Source organism: Cavia porcellus, unplaced genomic scaffold, assembly GCF_034190915.1.
Source record: "Cavia porcellus strain 051 isolate PalLab524CR breed Dunkin Hartley unplaced genomic scaffold, mCavPor4.1 scaffold_23, whole genome shotgun sequence".
In the NCBI taxonomy this organism is placed as follows: domain Eukaryota; kingdom Metazoa; phylum Chordata; class Mammalia; order Rodentia; family Caviidae; genus Cavia; species Cavia porcellus.
Genome location: NW_026947506.1, coordinates 11262258 through 11285966, shown reverse-complemented (window position 1 = coordinate 11285966; position 23709 = coordinate 11262258). Strand labels below are relative to the sequence as shown.

The 23709-nt window shown below is 38.6% G+C and overlaps 1 protein-coding gene across 5 annotated transcripts in view; it reads right to left on the bottom strand.

Annotated features, from left to right (window-relative positions):
• Positions 1–7650, bottom strand: part of Znf33b (zinc finger protein 33B) — a 100622-nt gene extending 92972 nt beyond the window's left edge. For 4 of the 5 annotated variants that reach the window (XM_063233566.1, XM_063233567.1, XM_063233568.1 and 1 more), the window contains exons 1-4: positions 7548–7650; positions 6519–6571; positions 2546–2681; positions 2220–2315 (exon numbers count right to left, since the gene is read on the bottom strand). In XM_063233566.1, coding sequence (XP_063089636.1) covers positions 2220–2315; positions 2546–2681; positions 6519–6527 — 241 coding nt within the window. In that variant the 5' untranslated portion in view covers positions 6528–6571; positions 7548–7650. The other variant, XM_013148567.2, reaches the window with a different exon arrangement.
• Positions 7651–23709: the final 16059 nt, after the last annotated feature.

Below are 23709 nucleotides of genomic sequence, written 5' to 3'. Positions count from 1 at the left end.
TGCAAGGCAGGAGCTGATGCCGCTGAGCTAAATCCCCAGCCCCCTGTGGATACATTTTTCCATCCTTTTCCATTCAACATTGTAAACGATCAAGTTTCTCTTATATATAAAACAGTGATGATGATGATCATGATTTTAAAAAAGCACGTTTCTTTTTAAAATTATCTCATCTGGACATCTCTGCCTTTGAAAATGGATGTTTAAGACCATTTACCTTTCACAGAAGAATACACAGAAATTGATATGGAAACACTAAAAGATATTAATCTTTTTAAGTGATACAGAAATATAAGAGCAGAGTTAAGTACTTTATACCAGTCTAAATGAAAAGACTTAAGTAGTAATGTGGTTTAGTAGCACATGCTATAATTCCAGGACCCTGGGAGGCTGAGGCAGGAGGGTTATGAATTTGAGCCCAATCTGGGCAACTTAGCAAGACTCTGTTGTAAAATTAAACACTAAATAAATAAAAAGGGCTGTGGATATAGCTCTGTGCAAAACTAATATATTTGCGGTTTGCTTCTTGTATTTAGGTTCCCAATTCTTTTAAAGTCTATAATAACAACCTTATAGGGCAGAATCTAGCCTAGTTTTCAAATTTTCATGAGCACTTGAGAAAAAAAGTATAGTAGTCTTCTTTTGTTACTGTGGGCACTTTTCCATAGAGGCTGCTTCGATCCACTGGGTTATGGTGTGGTGCTGCCCTATTCTTCTAAAACTGCTATTAATTTAATGTCTAATGATTCTGTGTGATGAATTCTCCAGCTATCATTAACAATTTATTTCCTTTTTCAGATCAGCCAGTTTTTTTTTTTTCTATTTTTTTTTTGTCTTTTTCATTTTTATCGGTACCGGGGATCGAACTCACGACCGCCTGCTTGCAAGGCAGGTGCTTATGCCGCTGAGCTAAACCCCCAGCCCCAGATCAGCCAGTTTTAAACTTTGGGATTCTGTTGCTAAGACATTTAGAATCATTGTACATACGTTGGATTGATCCTTTTTATATTAACCTTTCATCAAATAATTTTCATTGCTATGGAGTCCACTTTATCTGATATTAATAGAATCATTCATACTCTGTATTATCTTAGTCTTTATCAAACTATGTTGGTAACTATGTTACGAGTTTCCTATCCATAAAAAATTTCTTCTGAGGACTGGGGATTAAACCCAAGTCTTTTGCACTGAGCTGTACCCCCAGGCATTTTTCTTTATATTATTGAGAGAGGGTCTCACTAAACAAGCCACTAAGTTGCACAGGCTGGGCTTGAACTTGTGATTCTCCTGCCTCAGCCTCCCAGAGTGCTGATGTTACAGGCATGTACCACCACACCCAGCTTCAATAATATATTTTATGATCATGTTTTTTCTGTTTTATCTACCATGCCAGTAAGTATTTTACCTGATATATTTTAATCGTTTACATTTAACATACATATTGCTCAGTTTTCTGTTCCTGTTTTTATTTTGCCTACTGGTTTCTTAAATTTTTTTATAATCTGTTAATGCATTTATGTGTTTCTGAGTATACATTTTCTAGGGGCTTCTCAGTAAGTGTTTTATGTATCCAAATGTACCCGTGCAGCAGAGTGTGGTGGCACACACCAGTAATCCCAGCCCTCTACAAGGCTGAAACTAGAGAATCAACAGTTTGGGCCCAGCCTGGGAAACTGAGTCACTTACTGTGACCCTGTTCAAAACAAAGAATTGTAGCTCAGTGCAAAGGCCCTGGATTCTATCCTCAGTACCAGAAGAAAGAAAAGTACATGTATAACTTACTCCAGCTCCCTAAAATTTTGTAAGAAATGCAAAGTAAATCTATTTAGATGCCTTTACCTCTCTGCACTTTTTAAACAACTACCTTAAGTACTTCCACTGCAAGACACACGCATCAAATGAGTGTTATCAAAGAATGTCTGACAACAGAAAGAGGAGAGGACAACGGAGGTAAAGCAGGAAACCGAAATGGCTCTGAGAAACATGGAGTAGCCAGGAAAAGCAAGAGCAAAGCTTGGATTACTGGCAGGTCTGAAATTAGGAAATACTCTAAGTGAACCCCAAAATACTGGACAATGGCATTAGACGGATGGGTTTAGAAATCAGTAAAGGTTAGGTTATCCAAGGAGATACTCTGGAACAAATATTTCAGGGTAGCCAGCTCCTGAATGAATTACAGGTAGAGACCCGCCTGATGTTATGTGCAGCACAGACTAACTCACCCTGGAAACTTGGCCTTGGGAATTCTTCCTTCAATATCCATGGCTCTTTTGCTTGCTCCAGTCTGACGATCAACTCTGGCTTTGTCACACAATACCCTGTTAATGGGAAATGATTAAGGACTTGGGCTGTCAAGGCTTTCAGATGGAGGGAATGCACGACACCACTAGAACACCTCACCAGAGAGGTGAACACAAATATCTTCTGATGCACAAAAGTAACCAATCCACACTCATGGGTTTCTGAGACAGAACCTTGCAGAGTGCCATATCTTCACAATGCAAGGGATAAACAAACGCTACTGGAATCATGGAACGCATCACCTTACCCACGGCGACCAGGTGGCTGTAGTTCTCCAGCATCACGTCTCTGTACAGAGACTTCTGCTTCGGGTCTAGGTGCTGCCACTCCTCCTGGGTGAAGTCTACAGTCACATCCTTAAATGACACTGATCCCCGGGATTTCTGTCCAGTCAAAAATGTACAGCATTAGGTGACAAGGAAAAAGATATACTGTACAGCACTAACCTATACCTTGCTTACAGATTATTTACAGAATTTTGGGGGCACACTTCAGGGGGAATACTCCACTATTGCATGAAGGTATTAATTAATTCATGCAAAAAAAATTAGCAGTCCCTACAATGTGGCTAGGACTATTACAGTTGTTGTAAACAGTAAGATTGATAAAAATCTTTTATTTCAGGAATGTATAATCTGGTAAGGAAATAAATGGAGTAGTATATTGCAAGTGCTAAAATGAAACTACATACAATACAGACAAATGATACAAATAAGGAGCAAAATGAGTTCTACTCTGAACTTCACTGGGAAAGTTGGCTAAAGATAATATGGTACTGCATCCCCAGAAGGACACGTCCATGGCACAACCAAAGGCACGAACCCACTCACATGCTCAAGAAACCAGCGACAGAGCAAGAAGCACAGGAGGACAGGAGGATGTGTCCCGGTGCTGCCACGCGGTAAAAGGTCAGGGAAGCACTCAGGAAACTCACTACAGAGTGGGTTTACACAAACATTTACACTTACAAATTATAGAAATAAACTACCAGTACATTTATTATGTATCCAACTTCCCATTTGGATTTTAAAATGCAGCAAAACCTGGCTAATGTTTATTTCATTGCAATACATACTCCAGGCTCTAACAACTCAATTCAGACACAATCATTAGGATGCACAGAAAACGGAGGGACTCTGAAACGACCATGACTGTGACATCTGTGAAGTGCACAGAGGATAGCCAATTGAGTTGTCTGGATGCTCTCTGGAATGTGTGTCTCTATTTTAGGGGTCACCGCTGTGTAAAAAGGAGGGCAGAGAAGAGATATGAGCACGTACTGAAATGATGCGGCCGGGTTTTCATTTATAGAACCTATTCGCTTGAGAGAAGAGAGCCAACTAAAGGATGAAACACCACTCCTTAGGCAAACCAGTGCAGCAGGAACTGGGATGCAAACAGGCCACTGGTGACAGGAGGGGTCACCACTAATGGGGCATCCACAAGAACAGTGGCCACTGGACTGGAGTGGAATTTTAGCAAGACAGGGCTGACAAGAGCTAGATGTGAAGCATTATACTGGAGGGTCAAAATGAAGTTAAGTATCTGACAAATACTAAAAATTTGGAAGCTGATTCATCAAGACTTAACTGAAGGCTCTCAGAGAACCTATGAGAGAAAATACAAATAAAATCTGAGGGAAAATCACTTTATAGCTAGCTTAAAGAGAGAGAACAGAACATGAAGATCGTAAGAAATTTTGTGAATATACCATATCAATAAATGCAGAAAAGTATGACTTAAAAAACGCTTAATATGGCCAGGCGTGCTGACACATACCTGCAATCCCAGCACTCAAGTAGCTGAGGCAGGAAGATTGCTGAAAGTCTGAGACAGCCTGAGCTCAAGGGCCAGCCTGAACTGCATAGCAAAACCCTGTCTCAAGAAGCAGCCAGGCATGGAGGCGCACTCCTATAATCCCAGCACTCGGGAGGCTGAGGCAGAAGAGCAGGAGGATTGTTATGAGTTCAAGACCAGCATGGGCTACAAACTGAGCCCAAGGCCAGCCTGAACTCCAGAGTGAGACCCTGTCTCAAAAATAAATAAATAAATAAATGCTTGGTATAACTCAGGATGGAAAGGAATTTCCTCAGTATGATAAAGAATTTCCATAAATAGTTACAGCAAAAACCACATTTACACTAAAATATAGGAAGTATTTAATTTAAAAACTAGGACCAAAATAAGGATGCTAGGCCAAATTCTAGTCAACATTTTTATAAAGTTTCAGTATAACAAACCCTAGAATTTGTTTTCTTTTTTTGGTACTGGGAGTCAAACTCATGACCTTGCACTTGCAGGCATGCACTGAGCTATATCCTTGATCCAAATCTTAGATATTTCTATCAGCAAACAGAATATTAAATTTTGAAAGGTATAATTAATAACAGCACGAAAAATAAAATGCAGAGGTAATTACATGATATAATGAAGTAACCAAAGAAAGCTTCAGATGGCAAACTTCAGTATGAGAAAAATATCAGTTCTACTCATGCTGCTGTACAGATTCATAGCAATCTCAGGCAAATTCCCAGCAGATACTTTGCTAGCCATTAGTCAAGTTAATGCTAAAGCGTGGAAATGCAGAGTTTCAAACAGACAAAGCAACCTTGAAGAAAATCTAAGCCAGGAAAAATATTGTTATGTATCAAGTATTATTATCAATGTGCCAAAAATCAATGTGTAACAGAGGCACAAGAATTTTCAAAAGTAGCAATGGAACAGAGCCCCAAAACAGAGACACACATGTATGGTCACTTGATTCATGAAAAGGGTGACATAAAGACAGTAATTTGACAAATGGTGCTGGTGCAATTATATTTCATATTTATTTCTATCTTAAGTGTGAGCAGATACCCATCTTAGTATAAACTTGCAAAGTGAAAGCAGTAAAAATTTTACCTCATGAAAAGATCTCTTAAAACATAAATTAACTATACATAACATACATAACCATATATAACCATACATAACACTAAAGTTAACAATCCATCTTTATCAAAGCATAAAAATAAAAATGCGATCCACATGCTGAAATAATACCTATGACAAAGAACTCTTATGGCTAGCATGAAGAGATTTCTAGAGAAATATCTCATTTACTCTTTTCGCCAAAAAGATTAATGTGAACAAAAAAGGTAGGCTATCTCAACAGCAAACCATAAAGCAAACACTTCACTAGAAACATGAAGTCAGCAGGCACTGAGCAAAACTCCAGCCAGCAATCTGTAAATGTGAAAGCCAAAATGGAACAATATTAACAATGCTCAATAAAAAAGCCACCAGAAAAATCAAAATTCTGTAAAAATATTCTAAAACGAATGTATCTTCCAGATGAAGGCTGAAAAACACACAATAAACACAGACAACAAAAAAAGCTACAGCTCTCCTAGCTCAAAGAAACTGACACTGGATGGCAGAATAAATGGAAGGTAGAAAACTCAAAACCTTAAGGCAACCTTAGCCCTGCCTTCTGGACTCTGCCTTGCCTCCTTCAGTATGGTACAGTATGTCACAGATGAGGGTGACAGAGTCCAGCTGTTTGCAGACTCTTACACTGTGAAGTGATAAACTACAAACTTGATACCGGCATTCGTACAGGAATGCAGGCCGATGCTTCCTCTCAATGTTGTAATTATACACTGGAACCAAATATGACGATCCAAAACCTGACACTACTTGAACTGTGTCTCTAACTCTTTTTAACAGCAATGAAGAACAGTTAAAGACAGTGATAGTGAACCTTTTAGAGACCATGTACTCAAAATGCAACTCCAAACCCACTTGTTTGTCACAAAGTGCCAACACTGCAATGAAACCTGAAATTCTGATGATCGGTTGCTGGGGCAAGTTAGCTCATGTGTCCACAGCAGCAGGCACTTGCCATAGGTTTGCCAGCACTGATTTCAGAGAACGGTCTCATTCATTTGGAGCTGCCACTGGAAGATTATTCAACACGTGTCCTTCGTTATGATCCAAAAAAAGAGGTCTTTGTCTTCAAAGCATTCAGTCTTCCCTTGGAGGATACAAGGTGTTGCTTTCTCCCATAGAGGGCAAAAATACTGGAGACATATCTGCTGCTCACATAAGTGACTCTAAGATCACCTGATCAGTATATGGCAACGCACCTATGATTTTATATATTTTTGTGTTTTGTGTATATCTAATTTCTCACTTAACATACTGACTCTTACAAATAACATGAGGAATGAACAACTTACCTTGCTCATTTTGTGCTAATCTTCGAAGGATGTAGGCAATTCTTAAGCTATCACTGGGTTGGAAGAAGAAAGATAGGGAGATGAACGATTTGTCTTGCATAGCAGACACACATACTCCCTAAGAAGAAGAGTTCTCTGTGTCCCTGTCCTATCACACTTCAGGACGATTAGGGAGAACGGTGAAAACTCACCTGATACAGCTCTAATAGAATCATGGTGCTCTGGAGTACAAGATTTTGTGAATATGTGCATCCTAAGGATTTTAAAAGCTTACATCTCCCTTGATGCTCACAAATACGTATATATAACAAAATACTGGTCGCCAGTTATCAATACTTTCTAATGAAGGAACAAGTTGACAATGCTCCCAGTGTAGAAAATTCCTAAGTCACTAAAACTGTTGTTGAAAAAAAATCAGGGCTAACGATCATTTTTCTCACTAATATTACTTTGTCGTCGGTTAGTGAATGCACACATACACAAAGTAGTCCTTCAAGAAAAACCAGTTTTTGCGTCTTTACATCGTGGTATTTCTGAAAAGTGTGCTTCATAAGAAACGTTCTTTTGACACATGTAAAACCAATACAGGCTTAAGAGTCAAGGGGTCAGACCACCACTAACAGATTCTGAAAAAGTCACTGGCCATCAAAACTAATTTTTTCTTCTACCAAATAAGAACAGATATTCTTCAAGCTACCTGAGGAGTGCTAGGGCAATCACGGTTTGAGATGTCTAGGCAGGGCGGGCGGAAGCCCACTGCGCACGCGCCTCCCACAAGTACCGCCCCTCCCGAGTAAGGGGCTCGCGAGCTTGCGCTATCTCCGCTGGGTAACAGGTTGGCGCATGCGCACACTCGCTCCTCCCGCGGCCCCACCGACCTGCCTAGAGGAAAGAGCGCCGTCCGCTCGGTTCTAGGGCTGGACCTAGTGCTGACCGCCGTCACATCCTGACAGACGCTGCCGTCCAGGGGCCCGTGGGCCTTTCCCCATTTTGGGACACGGGCCCCTCGCCTAGCTCTTTGGAACTCACCCGTCGATCACGGGTCGTGTTCCAGGGCCCGGAGGAGCTGCAGCTGGGCAGCCTGGGACTGCCTCCCATCCATCTGAGGCCCGTGGAAAACAAGAAGGCGGGGACGCTGCACCAAGCATGCGCAGAACCGCGCCGACTTAGCCACCGGCACAAAAACTTACTTTCCCGTGAGGCCCCGCGCCCCACCGTCTGGATTGGCGCCCAGGTGTTTGCCAATTTGCCACCGCGAGTGACCCAGATCCGCAGTTCGCAGGATTAAGGCTGCCGGGGACTTGTGCAGGGGTCCGGCGTGCCATTTAGACACGGAGCGAGCTGTCGGGCGAGGAAAGCTACAAGTCGTGTTTAGATAGACAAATTCGCTGGCTCATACAGACCCAGTATCTGACACCCTCAGTGAATCTGTCAGGAAAAATAGGTGTGAGGACAGAATCCCTTGACACAAGAAAGTGGTAGGAAATAGGTACGAGAACATAATAGAACATAAATTTTGTATGCTCTCCGTATTAAAGTGATAAAGTTGGTTGAATAAAGAGAGCCTTTTCATAGGAAGATTAACAATTTCATTTAAAAATCTCAACATGTTAATGTATTTTTCTCATTGTTACTGAATTGCATACTTTACAAAAGCACTGACTTCATCTGAAATCAGAACACCTAAATTAGCATAAGTTTTAAACCCAAGAACGACCTTACAAATATGTATAGTATTGCTCGGAATTGGTCATCTTTCTGTTGATAGGATAAAATACCTGAGAACCATTAAAGGTTTATTTGACTTACAGTTTCAGAAGGTTCAGTCCATGGTTGGTCAACTCTAGAGAAACATCTCAGAAGAGGTTGTGGGGAAAAAAAAAAAACTCATGTCATGTCATGACACCTGTGAAGCAGAACATAGGGGAAGAGCATCAAAGAGAAATGTCCTCCAAAGGAACACCCCCAGTGACCTACCTCCTACAGCCAGGTTCCAGGTCTTAATGGCATATTTAGCTGAACATCAGTGGGTTAGTCCACTGATGAATATAGCTCTTCCATGATCAAATCGCCTCTCTAGGATTCTCTTCATCCAGTCATGTTAACAAGATTAGCTGGCACATGCTTCATTTAAAGTAGTGTAGTAAGGACTTCTTGAAAGTGAGATGCTTCGAGAGTATTTTTAAAATACAGTATAGTAAATGTAGTGCTTCCAAACAATGAAAGAAACCTTTTCTTTCTTTAAATTTCTTTAGTTTTAGGGAAATGCAACACCTATGCCCTCAGAGGAGGTTTCTATGCCTTACTTTTTTTTTTTTTTTTGTCTTTTTCCTTTTTATTGGTACCAGGGATCGAACTCATGACTGCCTGCTTGCAAGGCAGGCGCTTATGCCACTGAGCTAAATCTCCAGCCCCTATGCCTTACTTTTTGTGTGTATGGTCACACTTTTCTCTTTTTTTGTTCTTGTAATTTGTTATTATTGAAAACTGGGTATTTTGGATATTGTAGCAAATGGGGCCCAGATCTCCTGTGGGGTATCCTGTTGTATGCCTGCCTGTTTGCTGACTTGAAGTCCATTTCTCTGCAGTGTGCATTCTAGTGTAGTTCATTTTCCTACAGCACTTGCTTGGCACGCACAATACCTTCGGGTTGATCTCCAGTGCCAAGAAAAGGGGCAAAACATGAAGACTGGGGTTTTGGCAATGAAGGAAGCTGGTATTGCCATGAAAGAAACAAGCTAAGCCAGAACCAACATTTGCAGTCTGCCTAGATTAGCAATGTTTTGCTTTGTTTTTGTTTGTTTGTTTGTTTGTTTGTTTTTTGAGATAGGGTCTTGCTCTGTAACTGGGCTGGCTTTAAAATCACTATACAGTCCAGGCTGGCCTCAAGGCAATTCTGCCTCTGCCTCTGTGTGCTGGGATTACAGGTGTGCACTGACGCGCCCAGCAGATGTCACTGTTTCTAAAGATGTTCTTTTGGACTATCTTCCCATCTCGATATTAACCTGTTGAACCTTTGCTAGTCATTACTAATTTCTTTTTTTTCTTTTTCTTTTTCTTTTTTTTTTTTTTTTTTTTTTTTTGGTACTGGGAATCAAACTCACGATCTTGCGCTGGCCAGGCAGGCACTGTACTGCTGAGCTATATCCCTGGCCCATCATTTCTAGTTTCTAACTGATAGAAACTGTTTTCCACAATGCCCTGAATGATCCAGTTAAACTTAGGAGTCCTTGGCAAAAGTACCCTTTGAGACCAGACTTTCAGATTCCTTTTGAATTAGGAGTAATTTTTTGAGCTATGTCTTTGCCCAGTTTATTCTGGTAAACTTCTGGTTGGTTACAGCACAATAGGCATTACTTACCTATTTTTATTACATAATGATATTCATATTTCAACTAATTTGTAACAGCGGTTTATCAAGAATGTGAATACATGGGCTGCTGCCGCACCAGCATCGCCTAAGATCCGCGCCATGTTGGAATTTAGGGTGCTGGTAAACTTAGGGCGTTGGTAATCCCCTGGTAAGTGGTAGTGAGCCTACCGGCGTAGGGGCTGAGAATCAAACATCTCCCCCTCCCCATTAGCAAATGGGAGCCAGAGATCTAAGCATCTATTGAGAGGTGGACCATATGCAATATAGCAAATAAGGGGGATTTCTTTCTACCAACTCTTTGAAGGCAAATATTTTTACTACTGTTTTGCTTTATTCTGATTAATGGTATTGCTCTATTCAATATTGTTTTGATAAGTTCTGTAATGTTCTGTATTTTTGTTTTATTTTGCTATACCTGACTGAAAGAACAACTATTGTGAAGATAACAAGGTATACTGTGGTAACTATTACCGTTATTCTGGTAACCTGCTGTGAAGTTCTGTACCATTTTCACTAGACTGTCTAAATTGGCTTTGTTCTGTCTTGTTCTGTTGTATTTTACTGCCTTCAAAATAATAAAAAATATTTTTAAAATGTGAATACTGAGTCTTATAATTGTTAAATACATTTTCTCAATTTGTATTTTAACTTCGTTTTCTTTTAATTTGGACTTTTAAGTATGCCACAGTAACTACTTCAGGTAAGCATGCTTTTTAAAATCCCTCCAATGTCACTCCCCCACCCAGAAACACAAAGGCTTTTGCTTTCAAAGTCCTTCACTCTTTCTTCTCCCTGCCCTCCAGCTAAGCATGGCTGTCCCTGATGGCTCTCTTCTTATCTTCAACCTTTTGAAGTATGCTGCCCTCTTCTCTCTACAGTCTGTGTTATGGTGTAGATCTAACATCTCTCAGCTGTCCTCAAACGTAAATTTATTGCACTGAGTTCACACATCAGGAAAACAGAACGAATACAAATAAATAACCTGATGTTACACCTCAAACATCTAGAAAAAGAAGAGCAAGTCAAGCCCAAAGCCAAAAGAAGAGAGGAAATTATAAAAATCAGAGCAGAAATCAATGCAATCGAGACTAAAAAACAATCCAAAAAATCAATGAATCAAAGAGTTGGTTCTTTGAAATAATAAATAAAATTGACAAACCCCTAGCCAACCTTATTTTAAAAAGGGAAGAAAAAGCTCAAATCCATGCAATAAGAAATGAAACAGGTGAAATCACTACAGACTCTATAGAAATACAGAAGATCATCAACACCTATTTTGAAAACCTCTACTCTCAAAGGTTTGATAACACAGAGGAAATAGACAGATTCCTAGAAGCATACGAAGTACCAAAGCTAGATCATAAAGAAGTAAAACTGCTGAATAACCAATTTATATTAATGAAATAAAAATGTAATTAAATCTTTACCTACAAAGAAGAGCCCAGGGCCAGAAGGATTCACTGCAGAATTCTACAAGAAATACAAAGAAGACCTAATGCCAACACTCCTCAAACTATTCAATGAAATTGAAAGGGAAGCAATCCCTTCCTAAGTCATTCCTGGAAGCAAATATTACTCTAGTACCAAAACCTGAGAAGGACCCAACTGAAAAAGAGAACTACAGACCAATCTCCCTAATGAACACAGATGCAAAAATCCTCAATAAAATATTGGCAAATAGGATGCAGCAAATCATCAAGAAGATCATACACCATGAACCAAGTGGGATTCATCTCAGGCATGCAGGGATGGTTCAACATACGTAAATCAATAAATGTAATCCACCATATCAATAAAGCCAAAAGTAAGAATCACATGATCATTTCTATAGATGCAGAAAAAGCTTTTGATAAGGTCCAATATTCATTTATGATAAGAACCTTGCAGAAAATTAGAATAGATGGTCTTTACCTCAGTATAATAAAGGCCGTCTATGACAAACCAACAACCAATATTGTTAGGTCTGAGAACAAGGGGGAGGATGGGAAGAGGGAGAGGAAGAAGTCCGTGGAAGGAGTGGAGTGGACGGCCGTGAAAGTAGTGGGCGGCGGTGGCTTTATTTTGGGAATGCGGGGAGAGACACCCCCCCACCCGCCCCCGGGGTGCAGCATCTCCACTGCACCCGGGGCTGGTGGTCTCTCTCTGGAACACACTCTCCCTTTCTCCTTCTTCTTCTTCTTCTTCTTCTTCTTCTTCTTCTTCTTCTTCTTCTTCTTCTTCTTCTTCTTCTTCTTCTTCTTCTCTTCTTCTTTTAACACGTGGAGTCAGGCCCATAAGTAACCTCTGTCTGGGGTGGACCCCAAGGGGCATTAGGGATGTACAGGTATTTCATTGGCACACGTTTTGGCGCCAGGGTTACAGGGCTGGGGGTATAGGGTTACAGGCAAATCTATAGGGGCGGGGGAGGCAGCGGCTGCGGCTTTTCCTGGTTAAAGTGTCCGGTCTGGGCCAGCAACTCTTTCAAATATCATACTAAATGGCCAAAAATTAAAGGCCTTTACTTTAAAATCAGGCACAAGACAAGGATGTCCCTTATCACTACTCCTATTTAATATAGTATTGGAAATACTATACTGAGCAATTAGACAAGAGAGAGAAATAAAATGTGTAATGATAAGAAAAGAAGAAGTTAAGCTATCATTATTTGCAGATGACATGATACTCTATATGGAAGATCCCCAAAACTCCATTGAAAGACTCCTAGATATAATAAATAAATTCAGTAATGTAACTGGATATAAAATCAATACTCAAAAATCACTAGCATTCCTATACACTAACAACAAAGTCACAAAGAGAGAAATAAGAGAAGCCACACCCTTCATACTAGCAACCAAAGATATGAAATATTGAGGAATTACTCTCACGAAAGAAGGGAAAGACCTGTACAGGGAAAATTATAATACACTGAAAAATGAAATTGAAGATGATCTCAGAAAATGGAAAGGCATCCCTTGCTCATGGATAGAAGAATAAATATTGTGAAAATGGCCATTTTCCCAAAACTTTTATACAGATTCAATGCAATCCCAATAAAAAATCATCAACATACCTCATAGAACTCGAGAAATCACTCCTAAAATTCATCTGGAGTGAGAAGAGACCTAGAATAGCAAGGATAGTTCTAAGCAGCAAAGGCAAGGCAGGAGGTATCACAATCCCTGACTTGAAGTTATACTACAAAGCAACCGTAGTAAAATAAACATGGTACTGGAACCAAAACAGAGCCAAAGATCAGTGGAATAGATTAGAAGATACAACCACAACTACAAACACACTCAACCACTTATCTTCGATAAAGGGGCCAAACATGTTCACTGGAAGAACGACAGTCTCTTTAATAAGTGGTGTTGGAAAAACTGGCTTTCCATATGCCAAAAACTAAAACGAGACCCATGCCTATCACCATGTACTAAAATAAAAATCTAAATGGATCAAAGATCTAAATATTAAAACAGAAAAACTAAATTTATTGGAAGACAAATTGAGTAAAAACCTTGAAGACATAGGAGTAGGTAGAGAATTCATGAACAGGACTCAAACCGCATGGGAAATACTTCCCAGAGTCAATAACTGGGATCACATCTTATTAAAAAGTTTCTGCATGTCAAAAGAAATCTCCAGCATAGTGAAAAGAAAACCCACAAACTGGGAAAAAAATCTTAGTGAACTGCCCTTCAGACAAGGGACTTCTGTCTAAAACATATAAAGAATTTTAAAAAATCAGACCCCCAAAATTCAAAGACCCAATCCAAAAGTGGGTATCTGAGATGAATAAACAATTTTCAGATGAAGAAATGGCAAATAAATATATGAAAAATGTTCATCATCATTGGTCATTAGAGAAACGTAAATTAAAACCACACTGAGATTTCATCTCACTCCTGAAAGAATGGCCAAGATCAAGAAAACCACCAACAACAAATGCTGGAGAGGCTGTAGAACTCTCCTGCACTGTTGTTGGGAGTGTAGACTAGTATAACCATTGTGGAGGTCAGTCTAGAGATTTCTCACAAAGCTGTGACTGGAAGGCCCCATTTGACCCAGCTATACTACTTCTAGGCATATTCCCGGAAGAACTGAAAGCATCATACCACAGTGATATATGTGCATCCATGTTTATAGCAGCATGATATGTAATACCCAGATCTTGGAAACAACCTAAGTGTCCATCAACTGAAGAATGGATAAAAAAGTTGTGGTATTTTTATACAATGGAGTACTACTCAGCTATAAAGAATGATCACATTGAGACATTTATAAATAAATGGACACAGCTTGAGACCATACTCATAAGTGAAATAAATCAAACTCACATGTATAAATACCGAATAATTTCCCTAGTTTAAAAAATGATAAGAATACATAAAAGTATGTGGTAATCATGATTCCCAATCATATTGGTTTGAAGCCATATAATGTCTTCACTCATTAATTGTAATGGTTTTAACCTGGGTTGTTTGATTTTAGTATCTGTGATAGTATGAACAGCTATTTTTTTTGTCTTTTTCCTTTTTATTGGTACCAGAGATCGAACTCACGACTGCCTGCTTGCAAGGCAGGTGCTTATGCCACTAAGCTAAATCCCCAGCCCTGCAAACAGCTATTTTGAAGAAAACAACACAACATAAAAGCTAGCGCTGATTTAATATCCTCTTGTTTTGAAGTCCCATCAAGCTGTTGTACATCTGTTTACACTGGTTTTAACATGTTGTATCTTACTATATTTTACTACTAATGATAGTATAAACAAAAATTTTTATAGGCAAAGAGATAATATAGAAACCGTTGTTCATTTTCTATTAGCTGGTTCTAAATTCCCTGTAATTCTTTCATTCTCTTGAATGGCTTCACACTGTCTTGATATGCTTGATGCTATAGCATACAAAGTTATACTCAAATAATTCAAGAAAAGAGGCATATGGTGACTACTATTATGTTAGATTATCTGGTAGTGAAACACAATGATGCTTAAATTGTTCGGTTCTGACCTGCGTTGTTCTGTTACAATGTCCTATTCATCTCAATCTCCCTCCCCTTTTTTTAATTAATCTATTTTTTCTCATTTTTTTAATTAAGGGAAAACTAAATTTAAAAATAGCGGGATATATTATAGTAATTTTTTTGAACCCCAGTATTGCTCTCCCCATCTTGCTCTGTCTGATTATACTATATTCTATTTTGTTTTATTGTATCAAGTTTGAGGGTATAGGCAACCACTTTGAAGGCAATAAGATATACTATGATGCCCATTATGGTTTGACTATTATCTTTTTTTGAAGTCCTGTAAGGTCTCCATTGTAGGTTTTATTGGTCTTGTTCTGTACTGTTTTGATCAATTCTATTATACCTGATGATATAGACAACTCAATTTAAAAATAGCAAGAGGCACAATGGTAACCACTTTTGATCACCTGGTATTCTATTTTTGCATCATGTACTATGCCCACCCTTCTGTTCTAACTGACTCTGTTTTGCTTAATCATGTTTGGTTTTATTCTCTTCAAAAAAAGTAGTAAGAACTGTGGGAGTAATAAAAGAGAGGAAAGGAAGGTAGACTACGGGATATAACTGCAGGTATGTTCAAGTGTGTAGGATGGAAAACCATATTACTGAGCTTTTGTTGGATCATTGAATGGCACTGTCTCTAATATCACTGTATGAATGTCCACTTTATGTGCTTTAATTTTATACTTTGGACAACTGTTTCTAAGAAGACAATATGTAACCTATTATCTAGTGATTTCTTACTGTATATTTTTTTCTTGAAATTCTGTATTACTTGTATCCTTTTACTGCTGTGTTCTTTTATGTCCTTCCTTTTTTCTCTTTAAATCAAAGAAAAAAAATAACATCTCTCCCAAATGTTTCATGTGTTTGGAGGGTGCTAGGCTGGATCATGGGGCTATACTTATCAGTGAATTCATCTATAGATGAGTCCAGTCATTGAATGTGCTGCTCAGAGGTGAGGCCTAGTTGGAGGTGAGTCCCTGGAGAGTATGACTTGGAAGAGTGTATTCTTGTCCCTAGCACCTTCTTTTCTGTATGCTTCCTGCCTGCCATGCATTAAGCAGTTTTCTTTCTCTCAGGGCCCTCTTTCATCCTGTTTCTGCCTTGAAGCCAGATGACTATGGACTGAGCCCTCAAAAACACTGAGCTAAGCTCAGTGGGCTTCAGATACTGGTATTTTGTTCCAGCCACAAGGAAGTGACTAAAACAGTAAGAAATAGGGATTGCATCTGTTACTTAATGAAGTAATCTTATTATGTGGCTCCTCTTCATTGCGATTGACTGACACACTGAAGTCCAACTCCTCCCAGTCAAGATTCTCCTGGAATGGTGGTTTTAGTGGCAGTAAATCAAACATAAAACAAGAGCTTTAATATCTTCCGGTACACATAAGCCATGAAAGGGAAATTTAGTTACAGTATAGACGCTTAAGACATTGGACTATACACCATGACAAAGAAAGGCAAACTGTAAACATTCACCTCCAAATTGGAGCAGGGATGGAGGATACAGTACAGACACTCTCTGGCAATACTAAATTAGGTGCAAGGAGGGTATAGTTCGGTGGTAAAGTACGTATTTAATAAGTACTTGCTAAAGTATTAGGTTGGATCCTCAACACCATAAACACCAAAGTAGATGGAAATAGAACTGCAGTGTCCACACTATTGCTATTGTTTAAGACAACATTAATAAATTCTTATGTTTGATCTATTTCTGTAGGTTTTTTTTTAAAGCCAAGCACCAGCTTTTAAATTACTTTTGTAACAACTTGCATTTCTGTAACAGTTCCTGGATATTTTCCAAGGTTATTTAGAGGAGGTTAAAAATTTGTGTTGTCAGCCAGGCATGGTGGCTCACATCTGTAAATCCCAGCACTCGGGAGGCTGAGGCAGGAGTATCATTGCGAGTTCGAGACTAGCCTGGGTTACAAAGTGAGCTCAAGGCCAGCCTAAACTGCATAGAGAGACTCTGTCTCAAAAAGACAAAAACAAAAAATTTGTGTTGTCAAGTAAAACAAAACTGAACTCCTCATCCAAAATTTTGTTAAACTTTTGATGGAAAGTGTGTTAAATTTTATAGTCTTCCCGGAGGAAGAAGGAAGTTAGGCAGGTAGGGCACAGGTCCTGAGTATTTAACCTGAGTAAACATGGTGAAATGCTAAGGGCCCAAATAATTAACTTGAGTAATAACTATCAGAACCACAGTGGAAGGCTAAGGACAAAGAACAAGTCCTTTAAATAGACTAGAAAAAGTTTTAAGGTCTGAAATCCAAACAAGTCAACCTACTTTCTGGACCTCAAAGGCCTGACAGCAACCAAGTAACAGTATCCATGTGTTCTGTCACTGCCAGCTGTCCCAAAATGGTATAAAAGCCCTTGGATTTAAATATCTGGGGTGTCCACCTTCTGTAACCTCTCCCCAATACAGGGCATAGGGATGTGGGGCTGGGGTGAAGTGTCTTTTTATTTTTCCTGATAAACATGTACTGAGTCATTTCCCACCAAGGGCCATTTTGTGAGCATTAATCTTCTTTGCCTGAGAGGGTGCTGGTTATATAAGTATAAAAATTAAATTTTCCCTTTGACAAGGGTAATTTTCTCTTTTGATGGTTAGTCTTCTTTGCCAACTTGACTAGCTTGAGAGATGCCTCGCTGAGTAAAGCACACTTCTGGATGTGTTTGGGTGGGTCATGGTGGAAGGAATTTAGGGACTTTACCTGGCCTCTGTCTGGGCTCTGCTCTAACTCCCTGCTTTCAGGCTGACATGCCTATTTGCCATGAAGTTTCTGCCTTAGAATCCACTGATCAGGACTTTAAACATCTGAATCCCAAAGCCAAAAAACAAACTCTTTTGTCCTTACATTGTAGGTGTTGAGCATTTTGTCTCAGGGACAAAACCTAACCAATATGCCCCTTTTCTTTGCATAAAACTTGAGAAATGAGTAACTCCAAACTTCTAATTCTATATCTAATTCTTTGAGATTTAGTAAATCTTTTTAAAAAGTAAATAAGCCTATTGCTAGTTTTACACCTAGTAAGTGTTATAACCTATATATAAAAAACCCCTCATAAGTCTCCTCGGAGGCAAGAAAAAGATCAGAGGTAACTCTAAGAGCAGAACAGGATGTCTTTCTAATCTAAACTTGCTTGTTTACAGGGAAACTTGCTCATTTGCAGGGAAACTTGCTTGTTTGCAGGGTAACTTGCTTGTTTGCAGGATATGCCTTACCCTAGAGAATGTTTGCCTAATCTAAACTTGCTTGTTAGCCCAAACCTTACCTGAACCTTGCTCTTCCCAAGAAATGTAATCGCTATGTTCCTGTTCTGTAGTGTGCCACAAACCCACCCCCCTCCTTGCATTGGGAGACCAGCAGCTGTTTGCGGTTTTACAAGATAAAAACCTTGTCCTTTAGCTGTTAGGTGTACAGTCTTCCATATTGGCTACCGGAGGCTGCGTCACCAGGCCTGGCCTAAAATAAAGCCTTTGCTCCAAATTTCTTAATTTCTTGCTTCCTTGGATTTTATTCCGGGGTCCGAGCTATCACAGTAAGACCAACTTTGTCTGTCAGTGCTGGGAATCAAACCCAAGGTTTTGTATATTCTAGGCCAGGGACAGTGAACCACCACATACCTAAACAGTAACAGTAAATCCACTTATTTATTGCAAAGTGACAACACTGCAACTAACCCTGAATATCCAGTGCTCCACTGCTAAGGTGATGCTGGGGCAACTTGGCTTATCTGCCAATAGAGAGGGCTGTGTGCCCACTGTGGCACGTGTGTCATATGTTCACCACCAGTATTCTAGGAAAGCGTTGTTACTGAGCCACAGACACCTTCATGTCCAGGAAGAGTTTTCTTTTTTTGACAGAGGGTTTTGCTATGTAGGTCAGGCTGGTTTGAACTGCTGCTTTCAGCCTCCCAAGTACTAGGATTACAAGGTGTGCTTCAAGTCTCCTAGTCCCAGAAAGGTCTTTTTTAATAGCTTGGGGCCATGTCTTTGAAATGTTAACATTGGGCCAGGGATTTAGCTCAGCAGCGTTAGTGCCTGCCTGGCAAGCATGAGGTCATGAGTTCAATCCCTGGTACCACCAAAAAATAAAATAAAATTTTTAAAAAATGAAATGTTAACATCAAAACAGACTGTATGGCTCTCCCTATCTCTTTGGGAAATGCCTAGGCTCCTGACTACATATTATAACTACTGTACCTGCTTGCCATAGAGATTTTTTTTAAAACTTTACTTTTCATTTAGAAAAGGCAGTTACAGCAGATGGCTACTGCACAACACCAGTTGATTTTAGGATGAATTACATGTATCAATGGTGATATAAGGTTTTCTTTCTTTTATTTAAAGAGGAAAAAAACAAAACAAAACAGTAAAAGGGTACAAGTAATACAGAATTTCAATACAGTAAGAATCACTAGTTAATAAATTACATATTGTCATCTTAGAAATAGTAGATCAAGTTACAAAATTAAGCATACAAAGTGGACATCCAAACAGTGAGAGTGCAAACAGTTGTGTTCAATGATCCAACCAAAAACATTAATATGGTCATCTATCTTACATCCCTAAATACACTTGCAGTTGTATCCTTTAGAGCACTTTTTTTCCCTCTCTTTTTTACAATAACATTTAAACATTTTGGGTTTTATTACTCCCACCATTCTTGTTACTTTTTTTTGGAAGAGAATAAAACCAAATGTGACAAAACAAAGCAGAGTCGGTCAAAACAAAGGATGGGCATAGTACATGATGTAAAAACAGAATACCTGGTAATCAACAATGGTTACCATAACGCCCCTTGCAACTTTAAAAAGAATGGCCTATATCATCAGGTATAATAAAATTGAATATAACAGTACAGAACAAAACCAATAAAACCTAAACATTGGAGACATTACTGAACTTCAAAAGAAGATAATAGTCAAACCAGGGTGGGCTTCATAGTGAATCTTATTGCCTTCAAAGTAGTTGCCTATACCCTCAAAACTGATAATATCAAACAGAACAGAATAGAGTAAAATCACTCAAAACAAGATGGTGAGAGCACTACGGGGCTTCAAATCGAGTTAATAGGAAATCAAAAAAAGTTACTATAATATATCCTGCTAATTTTTAAAAATTTTTTCCCTTAATTAAAAAATAATAATAATAAAATAACTTTTTTTTTAAAAAAAAAAGGGGGGGAGATTGAGATGAAAGAGGACATAACAGCATAACAATACAGGTCAGAACAGAACAACTGCATAGTGTTTCACCACAAAATAACCTGACTTAATGGTAGTTACCATGGTGTCTCTTTCCTTGAAATATCTGAGTATAACTTCATATACTATAGCATCAAACATATCAAGACAGTGTGAAAACATTCAAGACGATGAAAGTATTACAAGGTATTTAGAACCAGCTAACAGAAAACAAACAATGATTTCTATATTATCTCTTTGCCTATAAAAAAATTTTGTTTATGCTATCACATATAATAAAATCCACTAAAATACAACGTGATAAAAGCAATGGAGACAGAAGGACAACAATTTGATGGGACTTCAAAACAAGATAATACGCCATTCCCTGCCGGAACCAGTGAGTGGAGCAGTGGCGCAGAATCCTGTCCCAGCCTGGGGGAACTCTCTTCCTTGCCTGGGGCCAGGCCACGGTTCCCTGCCAGGTCCAGTGAGTGGGGCCGCCCCAGGGAACCCCGTCCCAGACTGGTGGAACTCTCTCTCACACTTGGAACAACACTTGAAGCTCGAAAATATAGGAAAATGACAAAACGAAAGACCAAAATGCAATCTCAAACATCCAGCCCATCCCAAGAAAGCCTAGGAGCCATGTGCATAGAAGAAAATACATGCCACATGACTGAAATACCTGAAATAATAGTAACTGAAATAAAGAAGCAACTCTGGGAAGCTTTAAAGGAATTCAAACTAGAAATAATCTCTCAGGTAAAAGAAGAAATGTTAAAAGAAATGCAGGAGATGTTGAACATAGCTAAAGAAGACACAGTTAAAAATTGGAGGAACTAAACAAAAAGATAGAATCCCTGGATGAAGAATATAAGAAACAAACAGAATACATAAAGTAGATGCAAAGAGATATACAGGAAATCAAAAACTCCATTGAAAGTTATAAAAACCGCCTCAATGAATGTGAAGATAGAATCTCAGACCTCGAAGACAAGATTGCAACCAGTGAACAGGAAAGGAAAGATCTTTTTAAAATAACAAGAAATCAGGAAATAACAATTCAACACCTGCAAGATGATGCAAAGAGGAACAACATATGGTTGATAGGGATAAATGAAAAGAAGGGGACAACATAAAGGATGTCAAGTGGATATTTAGAGAAATAATAGCTGAAACTTTCCCAAATACGAGATTGGAAACTGATATCAAGATCAATGAAGCATATAGAACTCCAAATAGCCATAACCAAAATAAATCTACACCCAGACATATAATAATGACCATCCCAGAAATAGAACAAAAGAATAGAACATTAAAAGCTGTCAGAGAGAAAAGACAGATCACCTATAAAGGAAAACCTATCAGAATCACAGCAGACTTCTCAGCACAAACAACAAAGTCAAGAAGAGCATGGAGTGAAGTATTTCAGATCCTAAAGGAAAGTGATTTCCAACCTAGGCTGATGTACCCTGCAAAACTGTCCTTCAAAATCAATGGAGAAATAAGATACTTCCATGACAAAGATCAGCTGAAAAACTTCACGATCACCAAGCCAACCCTGCAAAGAATACTGAGAGACAGCCTAGATACATTTAGGAAAAAACCACTAAACAAAGCAGACAACTAAACAGAGCAGAAAGACAAAGATGCAACAGCAGAAAGATAACATGTCAACAATAAACCAATATATAACGGTTCTAACCATTAATGTAAATGGTCTCAATACACCAATTTCTTTTAATTAAAAGAAACAGACTGGCAGAATGAATCAAGAAACAAAATCCAGCCATATGCTGTCTACAAGAAACCCATCTAACCCAAAAGGATACTCACAGACTGCAAGTCAAAGGATGGAAAACAATACTTGATGCAACAGGAACCCCCCCCCCAAAAGCAGGGTAGCTATTCTGTTTGCAGACAAAGTGAACTTCAAGCCAGTAATGATCAGAAGGGATAAAGAAGGTCACTACATGCTGGTTAGGGGAAAACTCCAAGAGGAAGAGATAACTATCTTAAATATATATGCACCAAACTCCAGAGCACCCAGCTATATAAAACAAGTACTAACAGAAATGAAAAATCAAATTAGCAGTAACACAATTCTAACAGGAGATCTTAACACACCATTGACACCAATGGACAGATCAACCAGACAGAAAATCAGCAAAGAAATAAAAGAACTGAATCGCACCTGTGAACAAATGGACTTAATAGACATATACAGAGTATTCTAGGCAACAACAACAAAATACACATTCTTCTCAGCAACACATGGGACATTCTCTAAAATAGACCATATATTAACTCACAGAACATATTTAAATAAATGCAAATAGTTGAAATTATTCCTTGCATGCTATCGGACCATAACACTATGAAATTAGAAATTAATGATAAAAGATATTGAAAAAATCCCACAAACATATGGAAATTGAATAAAACACTCTTGAGTAATCAGTGGGTCACAGAGGAAATTAAAGAAGAAATTAAACAATACATACAAGAAAATGAAAATACAGATACAACTTACCGGAATCTGTGGGATGCAATGAAAGCCGTCCTCAGAGGAAAATTTATTGCACTGAGTTCACACATCAGGAAAACAGAATGAATACAAATAAATAACCTGATGCTACACCTCAAACATCTAGAAAAAGAAGAGCAAGTCAAGCCCAAAGCCAAAAGAAGAGAGGAAATCATAAAAATCAGAGCAGAAATCAACGCAATAGAGACTAAGAAAACAATACAAAGAATCAACGAAGCAAAAAGTTGGTTCTTTGAAAGAATAAATAAAATCAATAAGCCCCTAGCCAACCTGATTTTAAAAAGGGAAGAAAAAGCTCAAATCCATGTAATAAGAAATGAAAAAGGTGAAATCACCATAGACTCTATAGAAATACAGAAGATCATCAACACCTATTTTGAAAACCTCTACTCTCAAAGGTTTGATAACACAGAAGAAATAGACAGATTCTTAGAAACATATGAAGTACCAAAGCTAGATCAAGAGGATGTAAAACTGCTGAATAACCCAATCTCTATCAATGAAATTGAAAATGTAATTAAGACCTTATCGACAAAGAAGAGCCCAAGGCCAGAAGGATTCACTGCAGAATTCTACAAGAAATACAAAGAAGACCTAATGCCAACACTCCTCAAACTATTCAATGAAATTGAAAGGGAAGTAATCATTCCTGGAAGCAAATATTACTCTAGTACCAAAACCTGAGAAAGACACAACTAAAAAAGAGAACTATAGACCAATCTCCCTAATGAACACAGATGCAAAAATCCTCAATAAAATATGGCAAATAGGATCCAGCAAATCATCAAGAAGATCATACACCATGACCAAGTGGGTTCATCTCAGGCATGCAGGGATGGTTCAACATATGTAAATCAATAAATGTAATCTACCATATCAATAAAGCCAAAAGTAAGAATCACATAATCATTTCTATAGATGCAGAAAAAGCCTTCGATAAGGTCCAACAATCATTCATGATAAGAACTTTACAAAAAATTGGAATAGAAGGTCTTTATCTCAATATAATAAAGGCCATCTACGACAAACCAATAGCCAGTATCATACGAAACGGCCAAAAAT